Source organism: Pelophylax lessonae, assembly GCF_965119305.1.
Source record: "Pelophylax lessonae genome assembly, chromosome: 11".
NCBI classification, from domain to species: Eukaryota; Metazoa; Chordata; class Amphibia; order Anura; family Ranidae; genus Pelophylax; species Pelophylax lessonae.
Window position 1 is genome coordinate 190012684 of NC_138778.1, and position 25142 is coordinate 190037825.

A 25142-nucleotide genomic window follows, 5' to 3' on the forward strand; every position below is an offset into this window, starting at 1 on the left:
GCCACAGCAATGCCCCCAATACATTGCAGAGTGCCACAGCAATGCCCCCAATAAACTGCAGAGTGCCACAGCATTGCCCCCAATAAACTGCAGAGTGCCACAGCATTGCCCCCAATAAAATGCAGAGTGCCACAGCAATGCCCCCAATAAATTGCAGAGTGCCACAGCATTGCCCCCCCGCGACCCCGTGCACTTACCTCACGGACGGTCACGGCACTCTGTCTTCAGTCCCCGGCTTCCAGCTTCCCGCGTCTCCATCCTCCCGAGTCCCGGTGCCTCCTCCTCGGCCAATGGCATGAAGTTGGCCTTTCGGCCAATCAGGAAGCGGGAGGACCCGCTCCCTGATTGGCCAGGAGGAGGACCCGTATGACAATAGCGAATTTTCATTCGCTATTGTCACACGATGGGCGTGCTCTCGGGGTGCACGCTCTGCTCCCTGGCCGCTCCGTCTGCGGCTGCGCCGTCTAACTAGGTGCTTGCGCGGGACGTAATTTCCACTGCGCGTCCGCGCACGCGCGCACCTTAAAGGGAACACTGCGGATGAGTCATCAGCTGTCAATGGGCTTCCCCGCTGATAGCTGAATGAAAAAAATAAAAACATTGCCAGCAATAGAAAAATGGCGTGGGGGCCCTGTGGGTCTGGTATGGATTTTAAGGGGAACCCCACGGCAACATTTTTTAAACAAATTGTGTGGGGTACCCCCCCAAATCCATACCAGACCCTTATCCCAGCATGCAGCCCAGGAACAAGGGGGGGGGGGGGGGCGAGTGAGCATCCCCCCCCCCCTTCTGAACCATATCATGCCCATTCTTATGTATTGATATATTGCCGGGGGGTTAGTCTCATGATGCTATGACTGCCATCATGCCACCATTTGTTGCCTGTGTATTTGCATACACAGTATATATTACTACAGTTTAAAGTCATGGTGCCATCTAAGTGAGTGTAGGAAGTCTTGTGTTAACAGAAAGACTTTACTTTTCCAGCACATAAAAGAACACATTATTCAGTTTAAAGGCCAGTTCCACCCACAACTGATATTTCGCTTTTAGCTAAACATCAACTGGGTAAAATCACTTGCCAGTTTCTTATATCTCTCAGAGACTCTAGTGGCAAGATTTCTTTAAAGCATCTCCTTCGCTTCTCAGAAAGACATTATTCAAGTGTTTGGGGATGTTTTTCTTCATTTCCTGCTGTGTCACCATCACAGGAAGTGAGAATCTTTCCAATGGGGCAGCCAAAAGAGCACTTTTCCTAGTAAAGTGGGTAAAAGTTAAATTCTCCAAGAGCTTGTACTGGTCTGTAGGTGAATTCTCTCAGATTGGGGACAGTGACATCAGTAAAAACTCTAAAGCTGAATTCCAGGGAATATTATCTAAATGCATTCATTGTGTGTATTCTTACTGAATCTTGTGTGCATTGCGTATTTCTTCCAGATCTATGCAGTGATCTAGTGGGAATCTTTACCTCTGTAATAAAGACTGCTCATGACTGCTCTCTCTCCTTCTGCAGGGTGGCTGGTCTTATCTCCACCCCCCTCCTGTGTTTTTATGCAAGCAGCCTGTAGTGGGTGGGGCTGCAGGGCCCCCTCCCACAGCTCTGCTCTCTGCACAGGCTGTGTACAGCACAGTGACGATGTCACTGCTACTTTTAAAAAGTAACATCTTGATTCGCAAAGGCGTTTGGTGCACACAAAGTTTGTGGCTATTGAGGAATACATGTAAATGTGTCAGAGCCTGGATTTAAACCCGGAACCGTGTGCTGACTCAGGCAATGTCTCTTTTTGCTGAGCTACTTGGAATACTGAACAGATCCCTGGGCATTTTTTCTTTTTTAATGATCCTGACTTGAACCTTGTTTGCCTTGAACCCTGAACTCTTTGCTCCTCCCATGAACTTCCTGTTCTAAGCCATGTCTCTGCCCTTCCTTTTTGCCAGATTATTGTGCTCCTGTCTTACCATATGTCGTCTATATTTTGTTACCACTCATTATTGACCCTTGGGTTTGTTCCTCCACTACGCTTCTGCCTGATCCCAACCTGCAACTACTCGTTACTGACCTTTTGGCTTGTTCCTTGACTACGCTTCTGCTTGATCCTTATCCTTATTACCGTATATACTCGAGTATAAGCTGACCCCAGTATAAGCCGAGGCCCCTACTTTTACCACAAAAAGATGGGAAAAATGATTGACTCGAGTATAAGCCTAGGGTGAGAATGCAGGGCGGTGGGCATGGTACAGGAGAATGCAGGGTGACTGGCATGGTACAGGAGAATGCAGGGTGACTGGCATGGTGCAGGAGAATGCAGGGTACTGGCATGGTACAGGAGAATGCAGGGTACTGGCATGGTACAGGAGAATGCAGGGTACTGGCATGGTACAGGAGAATGCAGGGTGACTGGCATGGTACAGGAGAATGCAGGGTACTGGCATGGTACAGGAGAATGCAGGGTACTGGCATGGTGCAGGAGAATGCAGGGTACTGGCATGGTACAGGAGAATGCAGGGTACTGGCATGGTGCAGGAGAATGCAGGGTACTGGCATGGTAAAGGAGAATGCAGGGTACTGGCATGGTGCAGGAGAATGCAGAGTACTGGCATGGTGCAGGAAAATGCAGGGTACTGGCATGGTACAGGAGAATGCAGGGTACTGGCATGGTGCAGGAAAATGCAGGGTACTGGCATGGTACAGGAGAATGCAGGGTACTGGCATGGTGCAGGAGAATGCAGGGTACTGGCATGGTACAGGAGAAGGCAGGGTGACTGGCATGGTACAAGAGGATCCGGGGTTGTGGGCATACTACAGGAGATGCAGTGCTGTGGGCATGGTACAGCACTGCATCCCTTGTAGTATGCCCGCAGCCCTGCATAATGGCAGGTAGTGCAGCTGTTTCACTTACCTGTTCCAGAGGTGCCTTCATTTTAAAAATGGCGCCGCCCGGTGCCGACATGTCATTGCGCACGCGCCGCCGCCGCTCGTATACTTTCGGCTATTCCCAGCCTCTCCCGAGCGGCGGCGCATCCGCGGTGACATGTATGCGCCGGGCGGCGCCATTTTTAAAGCTTAAGCACGTCGGAGCGGCCAGGGACTTTTTTTTTTTTCTTGACTCGAGTATAAGCCGAGGGGGACCTTTTCAGCACAAAAAAATGTGCTGAAAGACTCGGCTTATACTCGAGTATATACGGTATATCTGCTACTGGACCCCGGCTTGCTCACCTCCTGGTGGGGCAATCCTGAGGACGACAATCTGGTACAAACACACAGCAAAATCAATCTCCACCATTAGGAGCTCTGGTGAATACCGATTAGTACTTGACCATGCACCTCAGGGGAGCCCCTGTTATGCACCAGGGTAACTGCCTGTGTACCTATCCTGCTGGTCAGTGGTAGTTCCGCTATTGCTATAGCAACTGGTCATCGAGCCTGGCCCCTGATTGTGACAGTAAGTTTCTGTGTATGGAGTCCATCTTTAATTGCAAGGTAATAAACCCAATCTACAGTTCATTTCCTATCTCCTTCTCTTCTAACGCCTTACACACACTTTTGCCGTTTCCTTTTTTTTTTTTCCATCTGCCATGTGGCTCTTTTATAAATACACTTCACACTCTTTGTTTTGTTGCTCAGCCACAGTCATGCTGTGTTCTACCACCCTTTGTGTAAGCCTTTTCTCCATTGATTTTCACATCCGTAAGACCTATTTTCATTACAAATGATCTAATATGTAGTGCTAAACGACTTTGCTTTCACTATCTTTGATAGATACATATCTAATCTATTTAATGAGTCCATTTTGCCTTCAAAATTTCCCTATAACCCAGGTTTCAGTCTAATGTTCCTTTAATCCCTATAGGGAGTGAACAGCTGAACTAATATGGGACGTGACCTTCACAACCTGTCCGCTCAGTACACAGTATCATAAGGAGATGATAAAAAAAGGAGAGGGGGGCGAAATAGTTCAGAAAGCAGAAAAAAACAAGTATCTGAGGAGAATTCATGTATCTAAAGCAGGGGTGGGGAACCTTTTTTCTGCCAAGGGCCATTTGGGTATTTATAAAATCATTCGGGGGGCGTACAAAATTATCACCTTAAAAATTAGCCTGTTATATTTGGTCAAACATTTAATTAACTCAACCCTAATGTGATGGCTGCAACTGCTTCTCTTTGGTGAGGTGTGTGATGTTAGATGGTATTGATGATGTTGCTACTCGCAACAGGTTTTTCAAGGTTTGCGTTGGTCAGTCTGTAGCGCAGTCGACTTTTTTGTGGTGGTACGTTTTGAAAAGAACTGCTGGCGGGTACTGCTGGTGGGTATAGCTGGCTGCTACTGCTGGTGGGTACAGCTGGCTGCTACTGCTGTGAGTACTGCTGGCTCAGGCTGGTACTGCTGGGTTGTACTGTGCTGTGAGTACTGCTGGCTCAGGCTGATACTGCTGTGGGTACTGCTGGCTGGTACTGCTGTGGGTACTGCTGGCTCAGGCTGGTACTGCTGGCTGGTCCTGCTGTGGGTACTGCTGGCTCAGGCTGGTACTGATGGCTGGTACTGTGCTGTGGGTACTGCTGGCTGGTACTGCTGGCTCAGGCAGGTACTGTTGGCTCAGGCTGGTACTGCTGGCTGGTATTGCTGTGGGTACTGCTGGCTCAGGCTGGTACTGCTGGCTGGTACTGTGCTGTAGGTACTGCTGGCTGGTACTGTTGTAGGTACAGCTGGCTCTGGCTGGTACTGCTGGCTCTGGCTAGTACTGCTGGTTCTGCTGTGTGTACTGCTGGTTCTGACTGGTACTGCTGTGTGTACTGCTGGTTCTGACTGGTACTGCTGTGTGTACTGCTGGTTCTAGCTGGTACCGCTGTGTGTACTTCTGGTTCTGGCTGGTACTGCTGTGAGTACTGCTAACTCTGGCTGGAAGAGGTGATGTTTCCTGTATTGGTCACAGGCGGAGTGCATTTGATATCACTCCGCCTGTGACTCACTCAGACTGTCATAATGGAGCCGGAACTATACAGGAAGCATCGGCTCCATTCTGACAGATCAGCTGAGAGACACAGACTCAGCTGCATGGGGGGCCGGACCAGATGACTTTGGGGGCGCATACAGCCCCCGAACCATAGGTTCCCCACCCCTGATCTAAAGCCTGGTTGTGGCCATGTCTGGTGACTATCTAAATGTGCCAATGTAACGACTGGCTTAGAAGATAATTGTATAGTTGATTAGATAAATTAATGTTTTTGTTTGACCATTCACTGTGAGATTAGAATAGCATATGAAGACTTTTGCTGTCAATATCCAATTGTATTTTGAGAGAAAAATACTGCAGTACATGGATATATAATTAAAAAAGTTAAGCTATACAGCTGTCTGTTTGACACCTCTACACGGCAAAGCAATGGTCCCAGCAGCTGCTTTTATTTATCTTCCCTTTGCTGCACCCCCGTATACCTGTTCTTTGTCTTGATCACCCTGGCACTCCAAAAAATTATTATCTCCCTCCTATTTCCTCAGCTTCATATCGACCACAAAGTAAGCCAAGGAGCGGGACATATGATGATCCTTGTGTTACTGACCATGCTTAACAGATTTAGTTTTGGAGGATCAGGACTCCAGGTTTGGTAGACTTGACTTTGTAATGGCTGGAATACACGGGCCGAATATCGCCTGATCATTCGACCACCGACTTATGAAAAAGTGTTCCTTGGTCGAAAACGTTGCCAACATACACAGGCCGAATATCGCCCGACCGTTTGACCGCCGACCATCGAAACAGTGCATGCGTGATGATGTTCTACATAGGCAGGTGCAGTCTACTTTCCCCACTGCAGGTGGCACTCATCCACAGCAGCGATACATGCAGAGGAGGATGTTGAGAGTAACCTTGCTCCTCTATGATCTCCTCAGTCACAGCAAGGCAGCGTTCCATTAGATATGACCAGGGCTTTTTTTCTCAGAGAATAGATGCAGGAACTCCCTCTTTTGGACTTACTCCTTGTCTCCGCCCCTACCTACCTCCGTGAACCGTTCCTTGGTTCCACCCATTACCCACCTCCCAGTACCATCCCTTTTATAAAATACAGAACAAAGTAACATTTGTGGTACTAGTAATTTGTATTGAATTTGTTAATGATAACAAAAAAGCAGTAAAATAGATCCCATGCAGCCAACAACAATAGATCAAGCCAGAAACAATGGGCCCTCAGCAGCAGCAACAAATCTCCCAGCAGCCAGCATCAATAGACTGCTGCCTAAACAGTAGATCCTTCCCAGCAATAACTGACCCTTTAGCAACATAAGACCCAGCCCAGCAACAATAGACGCCCCTGCAAAATGAGATCTCTTCCACAGATAATAGATCCCCCAGCAGCCACACTATATCTCCCCAGTAGCAATAAATCCTCCTGCAGGAATAGATCCCCTCCAGCAACAATAGGTTCCGCAGCAGCCAGCATCAATAGACAGTGTAGCACAACCCAGCACTCCTTGCCATTACATACATTCAGTGCTGGAGGTGCCGGAACTGCGTTCCCCCACGTTCCCGCTGAAAAAAAGCCCTGGATATGACTTTGGAAGCCACCTTGGGTCAAGCCGAGACCCTGGCTCCTGGGTCTGGTGTAAATTTTGTGTGGGTGCACCACACTGCACCACTCCACAAACATTCAGGGAAGAATTCATAGGAATGAAGAGGCTTTCCCCCAAAACACATTGGCTGTTACCAATCACTAATGATGATGGAGCTGAGCCTTTACTGTGTACAACGCTTCACTGAAGGTTCTTCTCATTGCACCCACACAGAATATGAGAGGACAGGCCATAGTGTGACCATTACTGTAGAGGTCTGGTTTCTATTTTGAAGCCTCCTAGGTTTTGCTGAAAGTGATTTCAAATCATACTGAGCTAAAACCAAGATTAGAAAGGCCAAAATATTTTTGTTTCTTGGAGACAGTGCTTCTTCTGTACCTGTAAGTACATCACCGAAGCCTAGGTATTTGGTCATGTGATCTCTTTTGAAAGAAGATATCCAAGTTCACGCTGCTCTTCCCCTTCAGCTGAGATCATGCAAATAAAGGCTAAAGCTCTGCACCAGCACCGGAGAAAGCCTTAATCAGGGATTTTTCTATAAACACCATCCAGGTCAAAGTGATGGGCTTTCTTGGTAGGGAAGGAAATCCCACAACCAATATATATTCACCTTCACTGCACTACTCTGTTCAGTTTATTCACGGAAAGGCTTGTAGGCAGGTGCAGTCTATTCTCAACTGCAGGTGGCGCTCGACCGCGGCGGCAATGCAGATGGGAGAGGAAGGTGAGAGGTTCCTATATGATTTCCTTGGTCACAGGGTTGGCAGCTATCTGATTGGATGCTGGTGCCCCGAGTGACTTTGGCTGCCATCTTGGGTCAGGCAGAGTCTACTTAAGACTCTGGCTCCTGGGCTTGGTGCACTTTATGCAAATGTCTAGCATAGGGACAGGTTTCTTAGAGATAGGGGAAAAGTTCCTGAGGAGTTTGGAGAGTGCAGGGAATATGTCTACCTTTTCTTATATAGTTACATAGTTACATAGTAGGTGAGGTTGAATAAAGACAATAGTCCATTCAGTTCAACCTGTATAGGTGTGTGTGGCTGTAATCATCTCACATAGCCCTTAATGTCCTGATCCTTGAGATGTACGTCTAAGAGTCTTTTGAAAGCCACCATACTTCCCGCAGAAACCACCTCTTGTGGTAGAGAATTCCACAATCTTGTAAAGAGTCCCCCACGTTGCCTGAGGTTAAAACGCTTCTCCTCTAATCGCATTGTATGCCCTTTTGTCCTCATGCAATCCCTTCGACTGAACAGCTTTTTTTCTAAACTGAGATCCCCATTAAGATATTTATAAATTGCTATTATGTCCCCCCTCAGGCGTCTCTTCTCCAGGGAGAATAAATCGAGCGATTGCAGCCGCTCTTCATAGTTAAGGTCCTCCAATCCCCTAATCAGTTTAGTTGCCCTTCTCTGGACTCTCTCCAGCTCCAACACATCCCTCCTGAGGACCGGCGACCAGAACTGGACAGAATACTCCAGATGCGGTCGGACCAGAGTTTTATAAAGTGGAAGGATTATAGTTTTATCTCTGGAATACATCCCTTTCTTATACTTTTACTCATTCTTGGAAGCCTCCCCTTTGGATGTGGACCAGCCAGGCCGCATTCCTCTACACAAGGCAGAAACTCAGCATCCTCTAGCCTTCAGACCACCATTCCGCCGCTGTTACAGTTTATAAGTGGCTCTGGATGGATTTGCCTCTCTGCCGGGCCTGTTTGTAGGAGCTGAACTTTTCTACAATATATTGCTATTGCCAAACTTGGATTATGTGTGCTCACTGCCCACTGCACCTAGCCCACAGGCTGAGGAAATATCTGGTACTTCCATGTACAGTGGATCATGTGACCTTCTCCCCTTTCCTCCAGGCTCAGGCCTGGGCAGCTAATCACCAGACCACGAGAAGGTCGGAAACCCTGTGCAACAGTCCAACACAGGGCCTACACAGGTTTAAGACTCGGGCCTCTCACGGGCATAAGGAGCGACGCGGGAGCATGGCAAAGCTTAGTCTACTCTAAGTTAATGGGGGCAAAGGGACAGATTCTATTTAAACCAACATTCTATATATAGCCCCGTTTTAAAACTCCTTGGTTTGCTCTCTCTGAATTACTGCAAAAAAATGTGACACTCCTCACCTGAACCAATGAATCCCCCTTGTAGTGGAAATTTACAAAGGAGAAAAATTTATAATCTCCTTTAAGGCCCTGCTTATTAACACGTGGATTATAGAGATTAGGTGCTTTGTGTTATGTAAACATTTCACTAGATTTAGGAAGAAAAAAAAGAGCTGGCCAAAGTGGAACACTTTATAAAGAGTTAAAATTAATTTGAAGCAACGTGGCTGCCAAAGTAGTTATTTATGGATGTGGCATACACAAGGGGGCCATTGTTTGTTGGTAAATTCCTCTCTCGTAGAAAATGAGGACAATAAATAAGACTTAATGAAGACAGGGTTTGAGGTCTATAAATGGATGGGAGCCTATCATTTGTCTGATTTGGGAACCAGGTCACAGCCAATAGGGATGGGTAAACTGAGGATGAGGTTTGGAATGGCATGTAGGGAGCCTTAATCCAATTTTGAGTCCCTCCGTTATCAATACATATTATGGGGTTTTCATGTCTGGAGTCCCAGAACAATGGCACGTCAATATTATTACATTCAGAATGCTAGTTAACTGATATACTATTAGGTTAAATAACTATAAGAGGACATTTTTCACTTTGCCAAGAACCTGTCTTCATTTTGAACACCCAATCATGCACAAAAAATGTAAAGATAAGATTACTGCTTTACTGCTCAAATTGGAAAATGTTCCTTCCTATTGCCAGAACAATGATACATGAGATCTAGAGCACTTTCACTGAGACCTTATTGAGGATCTAGCAAAATAACACAGACACTCGGGGGGCTAGGCTGTCATGCATCGATCTAGAACAGGGGTCTTTAAACTATGGCCCTCCAGCTGTTCAGGAACTACAATTCCCATCATGCCTAGTCATGTCTGGGAATGTCAGAGTTTTACAATGCCTCATAGGATGTGTAGTTCCGCAACAGCTGGAGGGCCGTAGTTTGAGGATCCCTGATCTAGAACATAGGCAGAGTGACATCTGGGGAATTAGAGGTGTATCAATCTAAAACAATGATGGACAGACAATTGGGGAACTAACTGAGATGTATCGATCTCGAATAAAGACAGACTGACACTTGGGGAACTAACTGAGATGTATCGATCTCGAACAAAGACAGACTGACACTTGGGGAACTAGACTAAAATGTATCGATCTAGATTGTTCTGTCAAACCCATGTCCACACTGTATAATCATCTGTGTATTGTCACGCTTACAGATCTGACCTCCCTATGGAAAAGATGCCTGGCTGATATACCTGACCTGGATAGAGATGACTGGTCAGATATCTTGGACTTCGCCTTTAAACAACTCGTCTCCCTCAGGCAGGGCTTCAATCGCCCGGGCACTGAGGCCTGCAGTCCATGAATGAACTATGTGTTTATGCAGGTGGAGCCACCAGGGGGACACAACATTTGTACAAGCACAGCCGCTCATCCCAATTTGACAGATATGTGAGCGTGGGTGTGCAGCCCTGCATGCACACTGTCTGTGTTTGGGGCCAAAAACCTGACAATTTGGGATGACCTGCTGTGTCTGTGCAGCAACTATATTCCCTGCACCCCTAGACGTTGTCCCTCGGTCCAGCAGGCTCCAGTGCTGTCCTCAAGCATCCCTTAGCATCATCACCATAGTGTAGGTCTATTAACTGCACATGAGCAGGGAAGCATGTGACCCAAAGCTGCTTAGAGAGGACAATGTGGGGGACTTGTTGCGCATGGATTCAGGAAGTAATGTGGTAAGTAATACGCCTCACCCCTGCACCTCAAATAATACACCTCACTTCTGCACCCCTAATAATACACCTCACCCCTGCGCCCTAAATATTACACCTCACTTCTGCACCCCTAATAATACACCTCACCTCTAAACCCCAAATTATACACTTCTGCACCCCTAAAAATACACCTCACCCCCTGCACCCCAAAGATTACACCTCACTTCTACACCTCTAAAAATGCACTTCACCTCTTCACCCCAAATAATACACCTCACCCCTGCACCCCAAATAATACACCTCCCCTCCGCACCCCTAATAATACATCTTACCTCTGCACCCCTAATAATACATCTCAGCCTGCATCCATAATAATACACCTCACCCTGAATACACCTAATACACCTTATCCTTGCATCCCCTAATAATACACCTCAGCCCTGCACCCCTAATAATACACCTTACCCCTGCGCCCCTAGTAATACACCCCAGCCCTGCACCCCTAGTAATACACCACACCCCCTAATAACACTTATCATCCCTAATAATACACCTCACCCTGCATCCCTAGTACCACACCTCACCCCTGCACCCCTAATAATACACCTCAGCCCTGCACCCCTTATAATACACCTTACCCCTGCGCCCCTAGTAATACACCCCAGCCCTGCACCCCTAGTAATACACCACACCCCCTAATAACACTTATCATCCCTAATAATACACCTCACCCTGCATCCCTAGTACCACACCTCACCCCTGCACCCCTAATAATACACCTTACCGGATGGAAATTTTTTCTTGAATGTACAAATTTCTAACAGTGTAATTATTCCAAAATTGAATGTTAGAAGCAAACAAAATCATGAAATCCTTTTAAAGAACATTGAATTGTAGTGAGAGTTTTCATTAGAGCTTCTAGCAGTGTAGAGTAGTGTGGTGTATACCCAGCTTAGCTCTATGGGAAGTCACAGAGTCCTTCCAGCAGAGCTGAGTCGGCTCTTTCATTGACTGTTATAACATTCTTGTATAACGCTGTTACGCAACCAAATCAAACCTTCTGGTAAGTGGAAGTCAGCACATACAATCAGATTTTTACAGGAAAAATTTCCAACAATAGATTTAGATGTGCAGAATAACCAGCAACACACAACTGCAACATGGCAATAATGGGATTTTACACTTTGCATTCAATCAGATGCAAAGCTGATCTCCAGCCTTCCTTTCAGTCTAGCACGGTTGTACCGGCTCCTCTCCTGTACTGACATTGCTTACTCCGATTTCACTGCACACTGTAAGCTTCTCACAGCATGCATTAGAAAGTCAGATAGAGTCTGCCTAATTTCCTAGCTTGATAACATCCTACATTTTCTAGCCCTTTCTTCCACAGCTTGACTGTCCTCGACCTGCCTGTTTCATTCACTGGATTTAATTTCTATCATTCACTAGACGTGCAATTATTTTCGGTCCGAATATAAATTCAGACAAATTTATAGTTATTCAGCAAATTTGGATGTATCTGAATCTCCAAAATAAATAGTAATGCATTTAATTTAAATTAATTTCATTTCATTTTGTATATTTTTTCAAATTCCAAATTTTCAAAATAATTCAAATTCGGATCGATCGAAAAATGATTCTGTGTGAAGTATAGCTGCTTGTTAAGGAACGGGCCGGCTTCCCCGCTGCTAGCTGAAATGTTAACAAAACAATTCCAACAATAAAAAATGTAAAGAAAAATGGCGTGGGGTCCCCCCCCCCCAAAAAAATCCATACCAGACCCTTATCAGAGCATGCAGCCTGGCAGGCCAGGAAAGGGGGGGGGAAAAGAACGAGCGCCCGCCTCCTGAACCATACCAGGCCACATGACCTCAACATGGGAGGGATGCTTTGTGGCTGGGGGGGGGGAACTCTACCCTCCAAAGCACCTTATCCCCATATTGATGGGGACAAGGGCCTCTTACCAACAACCCTGGGCGGTGATTATGGGGGTCTGCAGGTGCGGGGGCTTTTTGGAATCCCGCCCCCCCCCATGTGAATGATTATGGGTACCCAAAGATGTTTCCTAATTGGCTGACAAAGCTGTTGGTGCTTTGTATACTGCTGTTTGCCTTGCTGAATAAAAGTGACACAAAATTCACCAAAATTCTGGTCATTTTCAGTTGCCAATACAAAGAGTGTTGGCCCACTGCATTTTATCAAGTCCAAAGTCAGCGCAGCCCTCTACCACGAAATTCCAGAGCACTTCATGCTCCCCTCTGCTGACCAAATTTATGGAGATGCTGATTTCATTTTCCAGCAGGACTTGGCACCGCCCACACTGCCAAATGTACCAATACCCGGTTTAATGATCATGGTACCACTGTGCTTGATTGGCCAGAAAACCCGCCTGACCTAAACCCCTTAGAGAATCTGTGGGGTATTGTCAAGAGGAAGATGAGAGACACCAGACCCAACAATGCAGATGATCTGAAGGCCGCTATCAAAGCAACCTGGGCTTCCATAACACCTCAGCAGTGCCACAGGCTGATCGCCTCCATACCACGCTGCATTGATGCAGTAATTCATGCAAAAGGAGCCCCGACCAAGTATTGAGTGCGTACTATACTGTACATGGACAGACTTTTCAGTAAGCCAACATTTCTGTATTAAAAATACTTTTTTTATTGGTCTCATGCAATCTAATTTTCTGAGAGTTCTGAATTTTGGGTTTTAACTAGCTGGAAGCCATAATCGTCAAAATTAAAAGAAAGAAATGCTTGAAATATATCACTGTGTGTGTAACACATCTATATAAAATGTTTCACTTTTTGAATTGAATTACTGAAATAAATTAACTTTTTGACGATGTTCTAATTGTATGAGATGCATATTGGTGGAGCTGGCCACTGACTGCCCGCCCGGAAACGTCCTATGTCTGTATGCACTGTGTGACCTGCTAAACATTGTTGGGTGGATCTGTTATCTGAAATGGATTTTCTTGAACAGTTCCTAATGGTTCCCTGAGATAAGGTCGGTGAGGTCATGGCTTTGTGCTCCACACATGGACATACGCATTCAAAAATCATGGCAGTTTTTTAAAGACCTTCTGTAAGAAAAAATGGCAGCAGTTAAGTCTTCCAACCTTGGTCTCATACATAGCCTTACACCCAATTGGATGAAAATTAGTTCTAATATTTGTGAAGAAAGTGAGCCCTGGTATGCAACTGTTGTAGCATTTCAGAGACAATCATATATTCAATTCTGCAATCTGCTGGAGATGCAAAAACTTAAAAAAAAACATTCTGCATGCAATCGGTTTGGAAACAATAAGGGAGAACAGATGCCTCCATGAGTTGGAAACGTGTACTGAGATCCCTGATTCTCCACCATGGCCCTAGCCCACTGGAAACCCCTCATTCTTGCCTGTGCTGAAAGACAGTCAGCGAACTATAATGGAAATTTCAAGTTTTTATGTAGAACTGCCATTACATCAAGATAAGAGCAAAATATTTCATCTACAGAGAGTCTTCTAACCAGGGCTGGGACAAAGGGTGGGCAAGAGGGGAAGCTGCCCTTGGCACTGTGCTATCATGTGAGGTGGGGGGGATTTGTGTTAGAAGGGGGGATTTGGGGGTAAGTATTGTTCTTGTAGGGGAAATCTGGGGGGGAGTGCTAAAAGTGGTGACTTATGGGGATTTGTGTTGGGAGGAGGGATCAGGGGAAGAACATTTGTGCTAGGAGGGGGGATTTGAAGCAGAGGGAGAAGATGTAGTAACGGAACCGCAACCCACACTGTACTTGTGGACTTCCGTCAGTACTGTATAGGGCTTCCTCCCAGTCGTGAACATAGATATCAAATTCTAGCGGCCCGCGCTATAGCCGAAAAACGGCTACAGCGCGGGCTCTAATTTCCGGGAGGCCGTCTTTATACGGCCTCCCAATGACAGGCTCCCCGCGCGCTCCCGCGAGCATCAGGGGAAATCTGTGTCGGCCGTGTCCCTTGGACACAGCCAATCACAGATCGTGGTGAATGGCCAATCACAGCGGCCATTCACCACGTGATCGGACCGTGCAATGAGAGATGATCTTATATGTAAACATATGAGATCATCTCTCATCGCCAGCTCTCCTTCCTCACACAGAGACTGCAGTGTGAGGAAGAGGAGAGCCGATCGGTAAGGGGACACAGAGGAATGTAATCAGGGCACTGATCACCAGTGCCCTGATTACACAAGAGGGGAAAAAAATGCCATAAGTTCCCACAGTGCCCGCCATCAGTGCCCCCCATCAGTGCCCACAATCAGTGCCCATAATGCTGCCAGTCAGTGCCCATCAGTGCCTGCTCATCTAGGCACTGATGGGCACTGACTAGCAGAACTATGGGCACTGAGTGTGGGCACTGATGGTGCTGCCCATCAGTGCTCATCAGTGCCGCCCATCAGTGCCACCCATCAGTGTCCATCAGTGCCACCCATCAGTGTCCATCAGTGCCGCCTCTCAGTGCCCATCAGTGCCGCCTCTCAGTGCCCATCAGTGCCACCTCTCAGTGCCCAGCAGTGCCACCTATCAGTGCTCATCAGTGCCGCCTATCAGTGCTCATCAGTGCCGTCTATCAGTGCCACCTATCAGTGCTCACCAGTGCGGCATATTAGTACCTCCTCATCAGTGCCCATAAATGCCACCTCATCAGTGCCCATAAGTGCCACCTCATCAGTGCCCATCAGTGCAGCCTATCAGTGCCCATCAGTGCCGCCTCATCAGAGCACATCAGTGAAGGAGAAAATTTTATTTAATTTCAAAGTTTACTCACAGAAAATAAGAAAAACTTTTTTTTTCTCAAAATTTTCTGTCTTTTTTCTTTTTTTTTGTAAGAAATAAAAAACCCAGAGGTGATTAAATACCACCAAAAGAAAGCTCTATTTGTGTGAAAAAAATGATAAAAATTTCATATTGGTACACAGTTGCATTACCGCGCAATTGTCATTCAAAGCGTGAGAGCGCTGAAAGCTGAAAATTGGCCTGGGCAGGAAGGGGGTGAAAGTGCCCAGTAGGCAAGTGGTTAAGGAACTTTCCAGAATAAGAACTGTTTATTCAAACACAGATACAAAGAGATATACACTGTGGGACAACCCCTCCCCCTTAGCAGCCAATCCACATACACATATACATCCCATAATAGGTTGATCTTAAGGCAGACAGAAACAATAGAACAATGGAATACAGGCACTTACCAATAACAAACCCCACCCCATATCACTATCTAGCAAGGGTCTATGAGAGACTCCAACAATATTCAAGCAATCTGAAAAGTCAAATTGTTTATCTTTATATATTTCTTGAGGGATGTTGTTCTGAAATATTACTGTCCCAAGTGAAAGAGGCCCTTCATTCTTTCAACACAAACCACACATATAGAACCCAGGATAACTGGGGTACTACCAAATGCGGTGTGGTTGTACAGTGAGTCTGATTAGTGCAGACCTGACTGGGGTTCTTGGTCACTCCATGCCCCTAATAGGCACAGAGTGACACTTAAGAGGGGCCAGGGAAGCTGGACAAGGAGTTTCCTGACCTCTCTATAGTAATCCGGTTCCACGAGCCCCCCCAGCCAAAGTGTCTCCTGTCACAGATGTGTATTGGAGGGGAACTTTTGAGGGGGGGGGGGGTAGATTTGTGCTGAGAAGGGGGATTTCAGCAGCAGGGTGGATTTGTACTGGGAGGAGGGAAAATTTATGCTTAGGGGGCTAGTTTGAATATTCGTGTTTCTGTGAGGGGGATTTTTGCTGATACAAGTTCACCCCTGGGCTCTAAATGACCTTGTCCCGACACTCCTTGTGATTTCCCTCTTTTCTAACGCTATCTTTGCCACTCTTCAAGGAAACCTACACTGAGAAATATAGGTAGGTTGTTATTACTGACCTCCTTAGTCACCAGCCAGAATAAGCATGCAGCAAGTGAGCTCAGAATGAGAGGTCAGAATACCTGTCTACATACTAGCCCTGGGTCTAAGGACCGGAGGATCAGCATGAAATCAAGGCAATGAGCATTTTAAAATGAGAGGTTCGTGATGGTTGCATCCAGGTTGTTCCTAGTGAAGGTTGCCTTTAGGCTAAGTTCACATGTAGGCGTTTTGGGGCGTTTTTGGGGAGTTTTTCTGCTCTAGGATCAGCTGAAAAAACGCCCAACAAGACAAATCCTATTCATTTCAATGGCCCCTGTTCACATCTGAGCGTTTTGACGTTTTAAGCAAAACGCCCAACACGCGCTTCTTTTTGGGCAGATTACAGGCGTTTTTATTTTTTTCCATTGGTCACTAGTCAACCTAAAAACGCCTGCACAAAAACGCCTGTAAAAACGCCTGTAAAACGCCTGAAAAAACGCCCATAGAAACGCCTGAAAATACGCCTAAAAAACGCCTGTAAATAGCAACGCCAAGATATGAACGTAGCCTAAAAGTGTCCTCCCAGCACAAACGTTTCTTTAGCTTTGGATTGGGTGGGGAAAGATTGGAACCCCTGTCAAATTTTACTGCTATTAGAGAAATGAACCCTCACTTCCTGTCCCAGTGACAACAGTTTCACCAGACAGGAAGTGAGGCCTGCAAGGCGAATCTAGCCCACTAGGCCATTTCACGTGGCCCTTGCTGCTCTCCTTCAGCTTTTGCACCCCCCTCGTCTCAGCAGTCAGCAGCAGAGAGAAGGACAGAACTCCTCCACCAGATCATGCGTTTCTCTGTGCAGCTATGGAGAGGCTCGTCTCTGCCCCTCCCCCATCTCAGCAGTCGGCAGCAGAAAGGAGGACAGAACTGCTCCTACAGATCCTTTGCTTCTCTGTGCAGCCGCAGCACCCCCTCATTTCGCTTGCCCTGGTTTAAGCATTCAGCAGACATTGGCAGCAGACTCCAGCCCTCCTCTGGTCCTCCTCCAGACTCTGCACTTTCGGCTTGTCAGTTCTACCCCCAGCTTCTTCTCGGCAGCAGCATAAGGTAAGCAGGATGCACTGTAATGTAAGGGGGGATGGGGGACTTTTGACTTCTAATGGTGGGGGGGGCTGTTGACATCTGATGTAAGAGGGGGTGGGGTGTTCTGGTGCATCCAGTCTTACAATTAGAACCAGCCCTTTGAGGGCAACCATAATGCTGATGCGGCCTTTGCGGCCCTGACATTTAGTTTGACACCCCAGAGTGACACTGACAGTAATACAGATGTGACAGGCGTTCTACTCTTCCCTCTCTCTACTAAAGAAATCACTTTTATTTCATGTCTGTGTTGCTGTTGGATTTCTTCTTTTACTTCCGGTCAGAGGAAAGCCAGGACAGCGGGACATTAGGACTCGTTCACACCAGATGCAGTCCAAGGCATTTTGAAACACTTATACAATAAAAATGAATGTATTTCAATTTGCCTAGTTTGCACCACTATGGTGCCTTCATGTGCAGTAAAAAATGACAGCATGCTGCATTTTTATTGGCATATAAATGTACCAGAACGCACGTGAATGTACCGCAAATGCAGGTAAATGCAACTCCAAACAAAGAGTTAAATAAATCATAAATAAAAAATGGTTAGACTTAAAATAGTTCTAAAGCCTTGGAGTATTTTACCTTAAAGTAGAACTATGGGCAAATGTTTTATTTTAATTTTGGATAAAGCAAGGGAGGATTATAACCCCTGTCAGATATTTGTGTCCCATTACAAAGATTTCCCTTCACTTCCTGTTCCATAGCCAGACAGGAAGTGAGAGGAAATACCTATCAGTGTTACCAATCAGGGTCCCTCATTGATGTCTATTAGTGCCCATCAGTGCTGCCTGTCAGTGATGCCTATCAGTGTCGCCAATCAGTGCTGCCTGTCAGTGCCCATCAGTGCTGCCTGTTAGTATCTATCAGTGATGCCTGTCAATGCCCATCAGTGCTGCCTGTCAGTGATGCCTATCAGTGATACCTGTCAGTGCCCATCAGTGCTGCCTGTCAGTGATGCCTGTCAATGCCCATCAGTGCTGCCTGTCAGTGATGCCTGTCAATGCCCATCAGTGTTGACTGTTAGTATCTATCAGTGATGCCTGTTAGTGCCCATCAGTGCTGCCTGTTAGTATCTATCAGTGATGCCTGTCAATGTCCATCAGTGCTGCCTGTCAGTGATGCCTGTCAATGCCCATCAGTGCTGACTGTTAGTATCTATCAGTGATGCCTGTTAGTGCCCATCAGTGCTGCCTGTTAGTATCTATCAGTGATGCCTGTCAATGTCCATCAGTGCTGCCTGTCAGTGATGCCTGTCAATGCCCATCAGTGCTGACTGTTAGTATCTATCAGTGATGCCTGTTAGTGCCCATCAGTGCTGCCTGTTAGTATCTATCAGTGATACCTGTCAATGTCCATCAGTGCTGCCTGTCAGTGATGCCTGTCAATGCCCATCAGTGCTGACTGTTAGTATCTATCAGTGATGCCTGTTAGTATCTATCAGTGCCGCCTATCAGTGCAGCATATCATATTACTTATTTATAACATTTACAGTATTAACAGAAATTAAAGAGGAAGTAAACCCTCCTCTGACACTTGTACCTATAGATAAGCCTATGATAAGGCTTACCTATAGGTACTGTAAATATCTCCTAAACATGTACCATTTAGGAGATGGCGCATGCGTCACTGGCGCATGCGCTCTGAAGGAAAGGCCGCTGGTGCCGGTCCTTCAGAGCCCCGTGCCGTGACCGTCGGCTCCTGCGTGCATGCGCGGGAATGACGTCATCACGGCTCCGGCCAATCAGATGGCCGGATGCCGCAAACCCGGGAGAAGGGCAACAGAACATGTCGCCCATGAGAGAGGTGAGCGGTCGGCACTGCGGGGGCTTCGTTCTTAGGTAAATATTTCATAATGAGCTAGTATGCGATGCACATTAGCTCATTATGTGTTTTTCTTTCAGGTGTTCGTTTTAAAAAAAAAAAAAAATCAGAGGTTTACAACCCCTTTAAGAAAAACTTTTTTTCACAAATTTTCTGTCTTTTTTGTTTGTTTTAGTAAAAAATAAAAAAACCGCAATAGTGATTAAATACCACCAAAAAAAAAGATCTATAAATAGAAAAAAATGATAAAAATGTTGTTTGGGTACAGTGTTGCATGACCACGTAATTGTCATTCAAAATGTGACAGCACTGGAAGCTAACAATTGGGCAGGAAAGGGGTGAAGGTGCCCGGTATTGAAGCCAGCACAGGAATGTCATCATAGGCACTCTATAAGTGCTGTACACACTCAGATTTCTGTATCCACCCACACCGGTCACACTTTCATTTCATGGGGTAATTTGCAGTGATTTTCAGTGGTACAAAATGCTGACAATGATGGTCCCATGATATCATTTAGTAGTCACCAGTCATAAGGCTGGCCGGACCAATCAGAGGCTCCACCACTTTTTAATGCTAACTAAAAATCACCCCTATCGCTGGAGGTATGATGTCATAGATGCCGGTATACACTTGTGCGATGCGGGAAGGCTGTGAATAAGCAGCGTGTTCCCGCATTGCATCCGCACCCCTCGCAGTTCACACTGCTATATGCGATACGCTGGGGGTGTCAATTAAATGTTAACGACACCCCCAGATCAGATCGCATATCGCAGTGCGATCTGTAAGTTCGCACAGAATCGGATCGCACTAGTGTGAACCACCATGCAATCCGATTCTGCTGCGGACCAGAAAAAGGGTCCTGTGCAAGTTTAGTGTGTCTGTGGTGCGAATTCAGCCATACAAACTGTATGGCTGAATTTGCACCGCACATGAGATCGCATGTAATTTTAGGAGCAGTGCGCTTCCGAATTACATGCGATCTCTGTGATCGCACTAATGTGAACTGGCACTTAGACTTGCAGGTGGCAAGAGGGGGGCTTTAAAACATACATTTGAGCTATATGTTTGCCGCCCCCCCCCCTTTTTAGCGTAGTATTAAACCCAAAGGCAAACATTTATTACATTGCAGATTACCAATTAGATGTGATGGCTGCTTTCATTTTCTTTTTGTTAAGCCCCGTACACACGAACCGATTGTCGGCCGTAAATATTCGGCCGACGACCGATCGGCCGATTGTAGGCTTGTTAGTATGATGCTTCCGATAGCCGACAGCGCACTTTCGGCCGAAAAGAATCTGTCGTGCAGGCATTAAAATTTTTGTTGGCCAACACCAGAACGGCCGATTGTTCGCCAGTCAGTACAGATTTCGGCCGACAATCAGCAGATTTGCAAGACTGGGCATGCTCAGAAAAGAAAAAAGACAGGGAAAGTTACCCATCACATGACATCACTTCTGCAGTCGGCGGACAAAATTCTTGTGCAGTCTTTTGCACTTTTCAGCAGACAGGACAGCCCTGGACAAAAGACGGCCGATCGGTCGGCCGACGATCGGTACGTGTGTACGAGGCATTAGGCTTTCTTTGTTTTCTATGTTTATCTGGTGATCCGGCCAGCAAGTCTGTTGTTTCACAAAAAAACAAACTCTCCAGCAGAATGTATTAGTTTACATGGATGAGACAAACCATTTCTAGATGGTAAGCTCTAACGAGCAGGGCCCTCCGATTCCTCCTATATTGAATTGTATTGTAACTGTACTGTCTGCCCTGACGTTGTAAAGCGCTGCGCAAACTGCTGCCGCTATATAAAGTATATGTATAATAATAATACATTTTTACCGCTGACAGGGGTGCTTACAATGGTCAGCTTTTATCAGCCTTTATCCCAAAAGGAAAAAGAACTGTTTACAGCAGGTATATGCAAACTGTCGCCCTCCAGCTGTTACAAAACTACAAGTCCCATCATGCCTCTGAGTGTCATGCTTGTGGCTGTCAGAGTCTTGCTATGCCTCATGGGACTTGTAGTTCTGCAACAGCTGGAGGGCCAGAGTTTGCATATCCCTGCTTTACAGTAACTGATTATAGCGTTAGACAAAGGAGGAGTTAGGGACTTTGTGTGAGGTGTGTAACCACCCGTAATTGTATTACATATCGACACAATGTATATATATATAGAAAAGAATAAATATGTAATAAAACCAGGTATTTATTTACATCTATTTAGTAAATGGTAACAATAATTTATTCTGGTAGATACAATTCATGAGATGATTTTAATACATGGATGATATAATGGAGCCATGGCATACTAAAAAAAGGCTGTAAAATAAGTTTACTAAACAATCATAATAATAAATATATATGATAGGCAATATGAAAATATATATTATAGTGTTAGACTGGGTTCGCATTAATGCGAATTGGATGCGAGGAGACTGTGATTGGCTCTCAATGGAGCCGATTCACACACCTCCGGGGCGGCCGAGGTCCGCTATAGAAAAGGGTCCTGTGCGTCTTCTGGTCCAAATTCATGCAACAATTCGGACCTGATTCGCCCCTGAAACAGGACAGGGATGCAGCGGACCCCCTGCTGCGAGTCGCAGCTAGTGTGAACCCGGGAGTTTGGCTTCAATTTGTTAGTGTATATAAATCTGCTAGTACATCTAATGCTTCCCTCCCCCCAGACTGGCAATGCTGCTGGCTGCTGTGCCACCTCTGCTCCTTCATCCTGAGTGGAGACACTATAATACAGGAGGTGTGATACTGACCAGATCACCATTTAAAAACAATGGGGAAAAAAGCCCCAAAAAAAAAAAAAGAAAATGATCAGGGCTGGGACAAGGGGTGGGCAGGAGGGACGGTTGCCCTGGGCGCAAAGGTTTATTGCAGGGATGGGGGGGGGCACCTTGACCCTATACCTAAGGGAAGGGGGGCGCAGTTTGGCATCCTTGCCCTGGGCGCTGGATGACCTTGTCCCGGCACTGTTAATGATGGTTAAATTGCAATATATTACACTTTTGGTTTTGGGTTTAGGCTGCAAAGGCAGAGACGGGGGCACTCACATGCTTTGCACCCACGGCAAAAACTTTCCCTGTTACGTTTGGTGGACAGCACCGCCGCAGAACCTCACAAATTCAAGCAAATGGGGCCAAACCAGGTTGCAGAACATTTGTGCAGCATTTACAGGGTTAAAACAGGAGATGAGGAGGCATCGTGCCGCCTGTCAATCACCTCTGAAAAGTGATGTGAACCCAGATCGCTTATCAGCTGCATAATCTAAACTTAGCCTTGAGGATAATTACCAATAATCAGACTCTTATCCCTGCTGTGATCAGAAATGAAGGACTTGTCGCCACCGGTGCAAACAGGACGGTTTTTTTCTGCCCCGGAAACGCTAAAAAAAACCCAACTTTAGCGCCGCTGTGATAATGCAAATGACAGGCACAGGGTACATGGACGCGACTCTATGGATGCGATCAAGAGCAGCAACATGCGATAACCCTACAGCTTCCCAACCCAACAGCACTCATACGCTCAAAAAACACGATTAAAAATGACAAGGCGCGTTTTCAAAGCGTTTGTAGGCGTACAGATTGTGTCAGCTGGGGAAAAGTTTGCCTTTTCTATTTAGGTAAATGTCAAAAAACTCTGAAAAGTGATGTGAACGCATATCGCTTATCAACTGCATTATCTAATCTTAGCCTTGAGGATTATTACCAATATTCAGACTTATCCCTGCTGTGATCAGAAATTAAGGACTTGTTCGGCGCAAACAGGACTGTTTTTTTCTGCCCCAGAAACGCTAAAAAAAAAAAAACAACTTTGGCGCAGCTGCCATAATGCAAATGACAGGCACAGGGCACAGGGAAGCGACTCTATGGATGCGATCAAGAGCAGCAACATGCGACAACCATACAGCCTCCCAACCCAACACCACTCATACGCTCAAAAAAACACACAAGAACGATTAAAAATGACAAGGCGCGTTTTCAAAGCGTTTGTAGGCGTACATATTGTGACAGCTGGGGAAAAGTTTGCCTTTTCTATTAAAGTTAATGTCAAACACCTCTGAAAAGTGATGTGAACGCAGATTGCTTATCAGCTGCATAATCTAAACTTATTACCAATATTCAGACGCTTATCCCTGCTGTGATCAGAAATGAAGGACTTGTCCCCACCGGTGCAAACAGGACTGTTTTTTGCCCCGGAAACGTAAAAAAAAAACAACTTTGGCGCAGGTGCGATAATGCAAATGACAGGCACAGGGCACATGGAAGCGACTCTATGGATGCGATCAAGAGCAGCAACATGCAACAACCCTACAGCTTCCCAACACAACAAGCTCAAAAAACACGATTAAAAATGACAAGGCGCGTTTTCAAAGCGTTTGTAGGCGTACAGATTGTGTCAGCTGGGGAAAAATTTGCCTTTTCTATTAAAGTAAATGTGAAACACCTCTGAAAAGTGATGTGAACGCAGATCGCTTATCAGCTGCATAATCTAAACGTCGCCTAGAGGATTATTAATAATATTCAGACTCTTATCCCTGCTGTGATCAGAAATTAAGGAGTTGTCGCCACCGGTGCAAACAGGACTGTTTTTTGCCCCGGAAACATTAAAAAAAAAACAACTTTGGCGCAGCTGCCATAATGCAACTGACAGGCACAGGGCACAGGGAAGCGACTCTATGGATGCGATCAAGAGCAGCAACAACCCTACAGCTTCCCAACCCAACAGCGCTCAAAAAACACGCAAGAAGGATTAAAAATGACAAGGCGCGTTTTCAAAGCGTTTGTAGGCGTACAGATTGTGTCAGCTGGGGAAAAGTTTGCCTTTTCTATTTGGTAAATGTCAAACACCTCTGAAAAGTGATGTGAACACAGATCGCTTATCAGCTGCATAATCTAAACTTAGCCTTGAGGATTATTGACAATAATCAGACTCTTATCCCTGCTGTGATCAGAAATGAAGGACTTGTCCCCACCGGTGCAAACAGGACTGTTTTTTTCTGGAAACGCTATAAAAAACCAACTTTGGCGCTGCTGCGATAATGCAAATGACAGGCACAGGGAAGCGACTCTATGGATGAGATCAAGAGCAGCAACGTGCGACAACCCTACAGCTTCCCAACCCAACAGCATTCATACACTCAAAAGACGATTAAAAACGACAAGGCGCGTTTTCAAAGCGTTTGTAGGCGTACAGTTTGTGACAGCTGGGGAAAAGTTTGCCTTTTCTATTAAAGTTAAAAAAAAGAAACTTTTGTTGTAATAAGTTGTAATAAAGAAGGGGTCTTACCTGTGGAGGTAGAGAGAAAAAGATGGGGGACAGGAGGATCGGTGTGGCGATCAGGACGATATACCTCTTAATGCACCAGAGCTTCTTCACCAGAGTGACCAGGACAGACATAGTGCAGGACAGGAGGAGACTGGAGGGAGCCTGGGCTCAGCTGCTGGTTATATCAGCCTGGACCACAGCTACACTAACCAAGTCACTCTGTAATGCAAACAACACACCCCTTCCTGGAGCCCCGCCCACCGCAACATTAACATACTACCACTGATCCTTGAAGTGTTTAATGTAGTCACAGTTTTTTTTTTTGGAAGTGGTGTTGCAAGAATGAAGTTCCTTATCACCAGGCAGACTTGTATGAGTAGCCTCAGGACGGACAAAAAATCCAACGTTTAGATTTAGGGCTCATTCGCGAGGGTAGAAAAAAACCGCCGCAGCACTTATGCGTACAGCAGAGAGTTTTTTACGTATCTAAACGCAGCACTGTAGTTATCAATGAGCCCATGCACAGGACTGCGATTACATATATAAATGTGCACTGCGTTTAGTTGCACAGAAAAAAAAGAGGACGTAGATTAGTGATTGACCGATATCGTTTTTTTATCACCGATATTT

At 46.0% G+C, this 25142-nt stretch overlaps 1 protein-coding gene across 1 annotated transcript in view; it reads right to left on the reverse strand.

Annotated features, from left to right (window-relative positions):
- Positions 1–24695, reverse strand: part of SLC13A3 (solute carrier family 13 member 3) — a 70252-nt gene extending 45557 nt beyond the window's left edge. The window contains exon 1 of the mRNA XM_082272978.1: positions 24534–24695. Within this exon, the coding sequence (XP_082129104.1) occupies positions 24534–24644 (111 nt within the window). The 5' untranslated portion in view covers positions 24645–24695. The remainder of the gene's footprint in view (positions 1–24533) is intronic.
- Between the last annotated feature and the right edge of the window lie 447 nt (positions 24696–25142).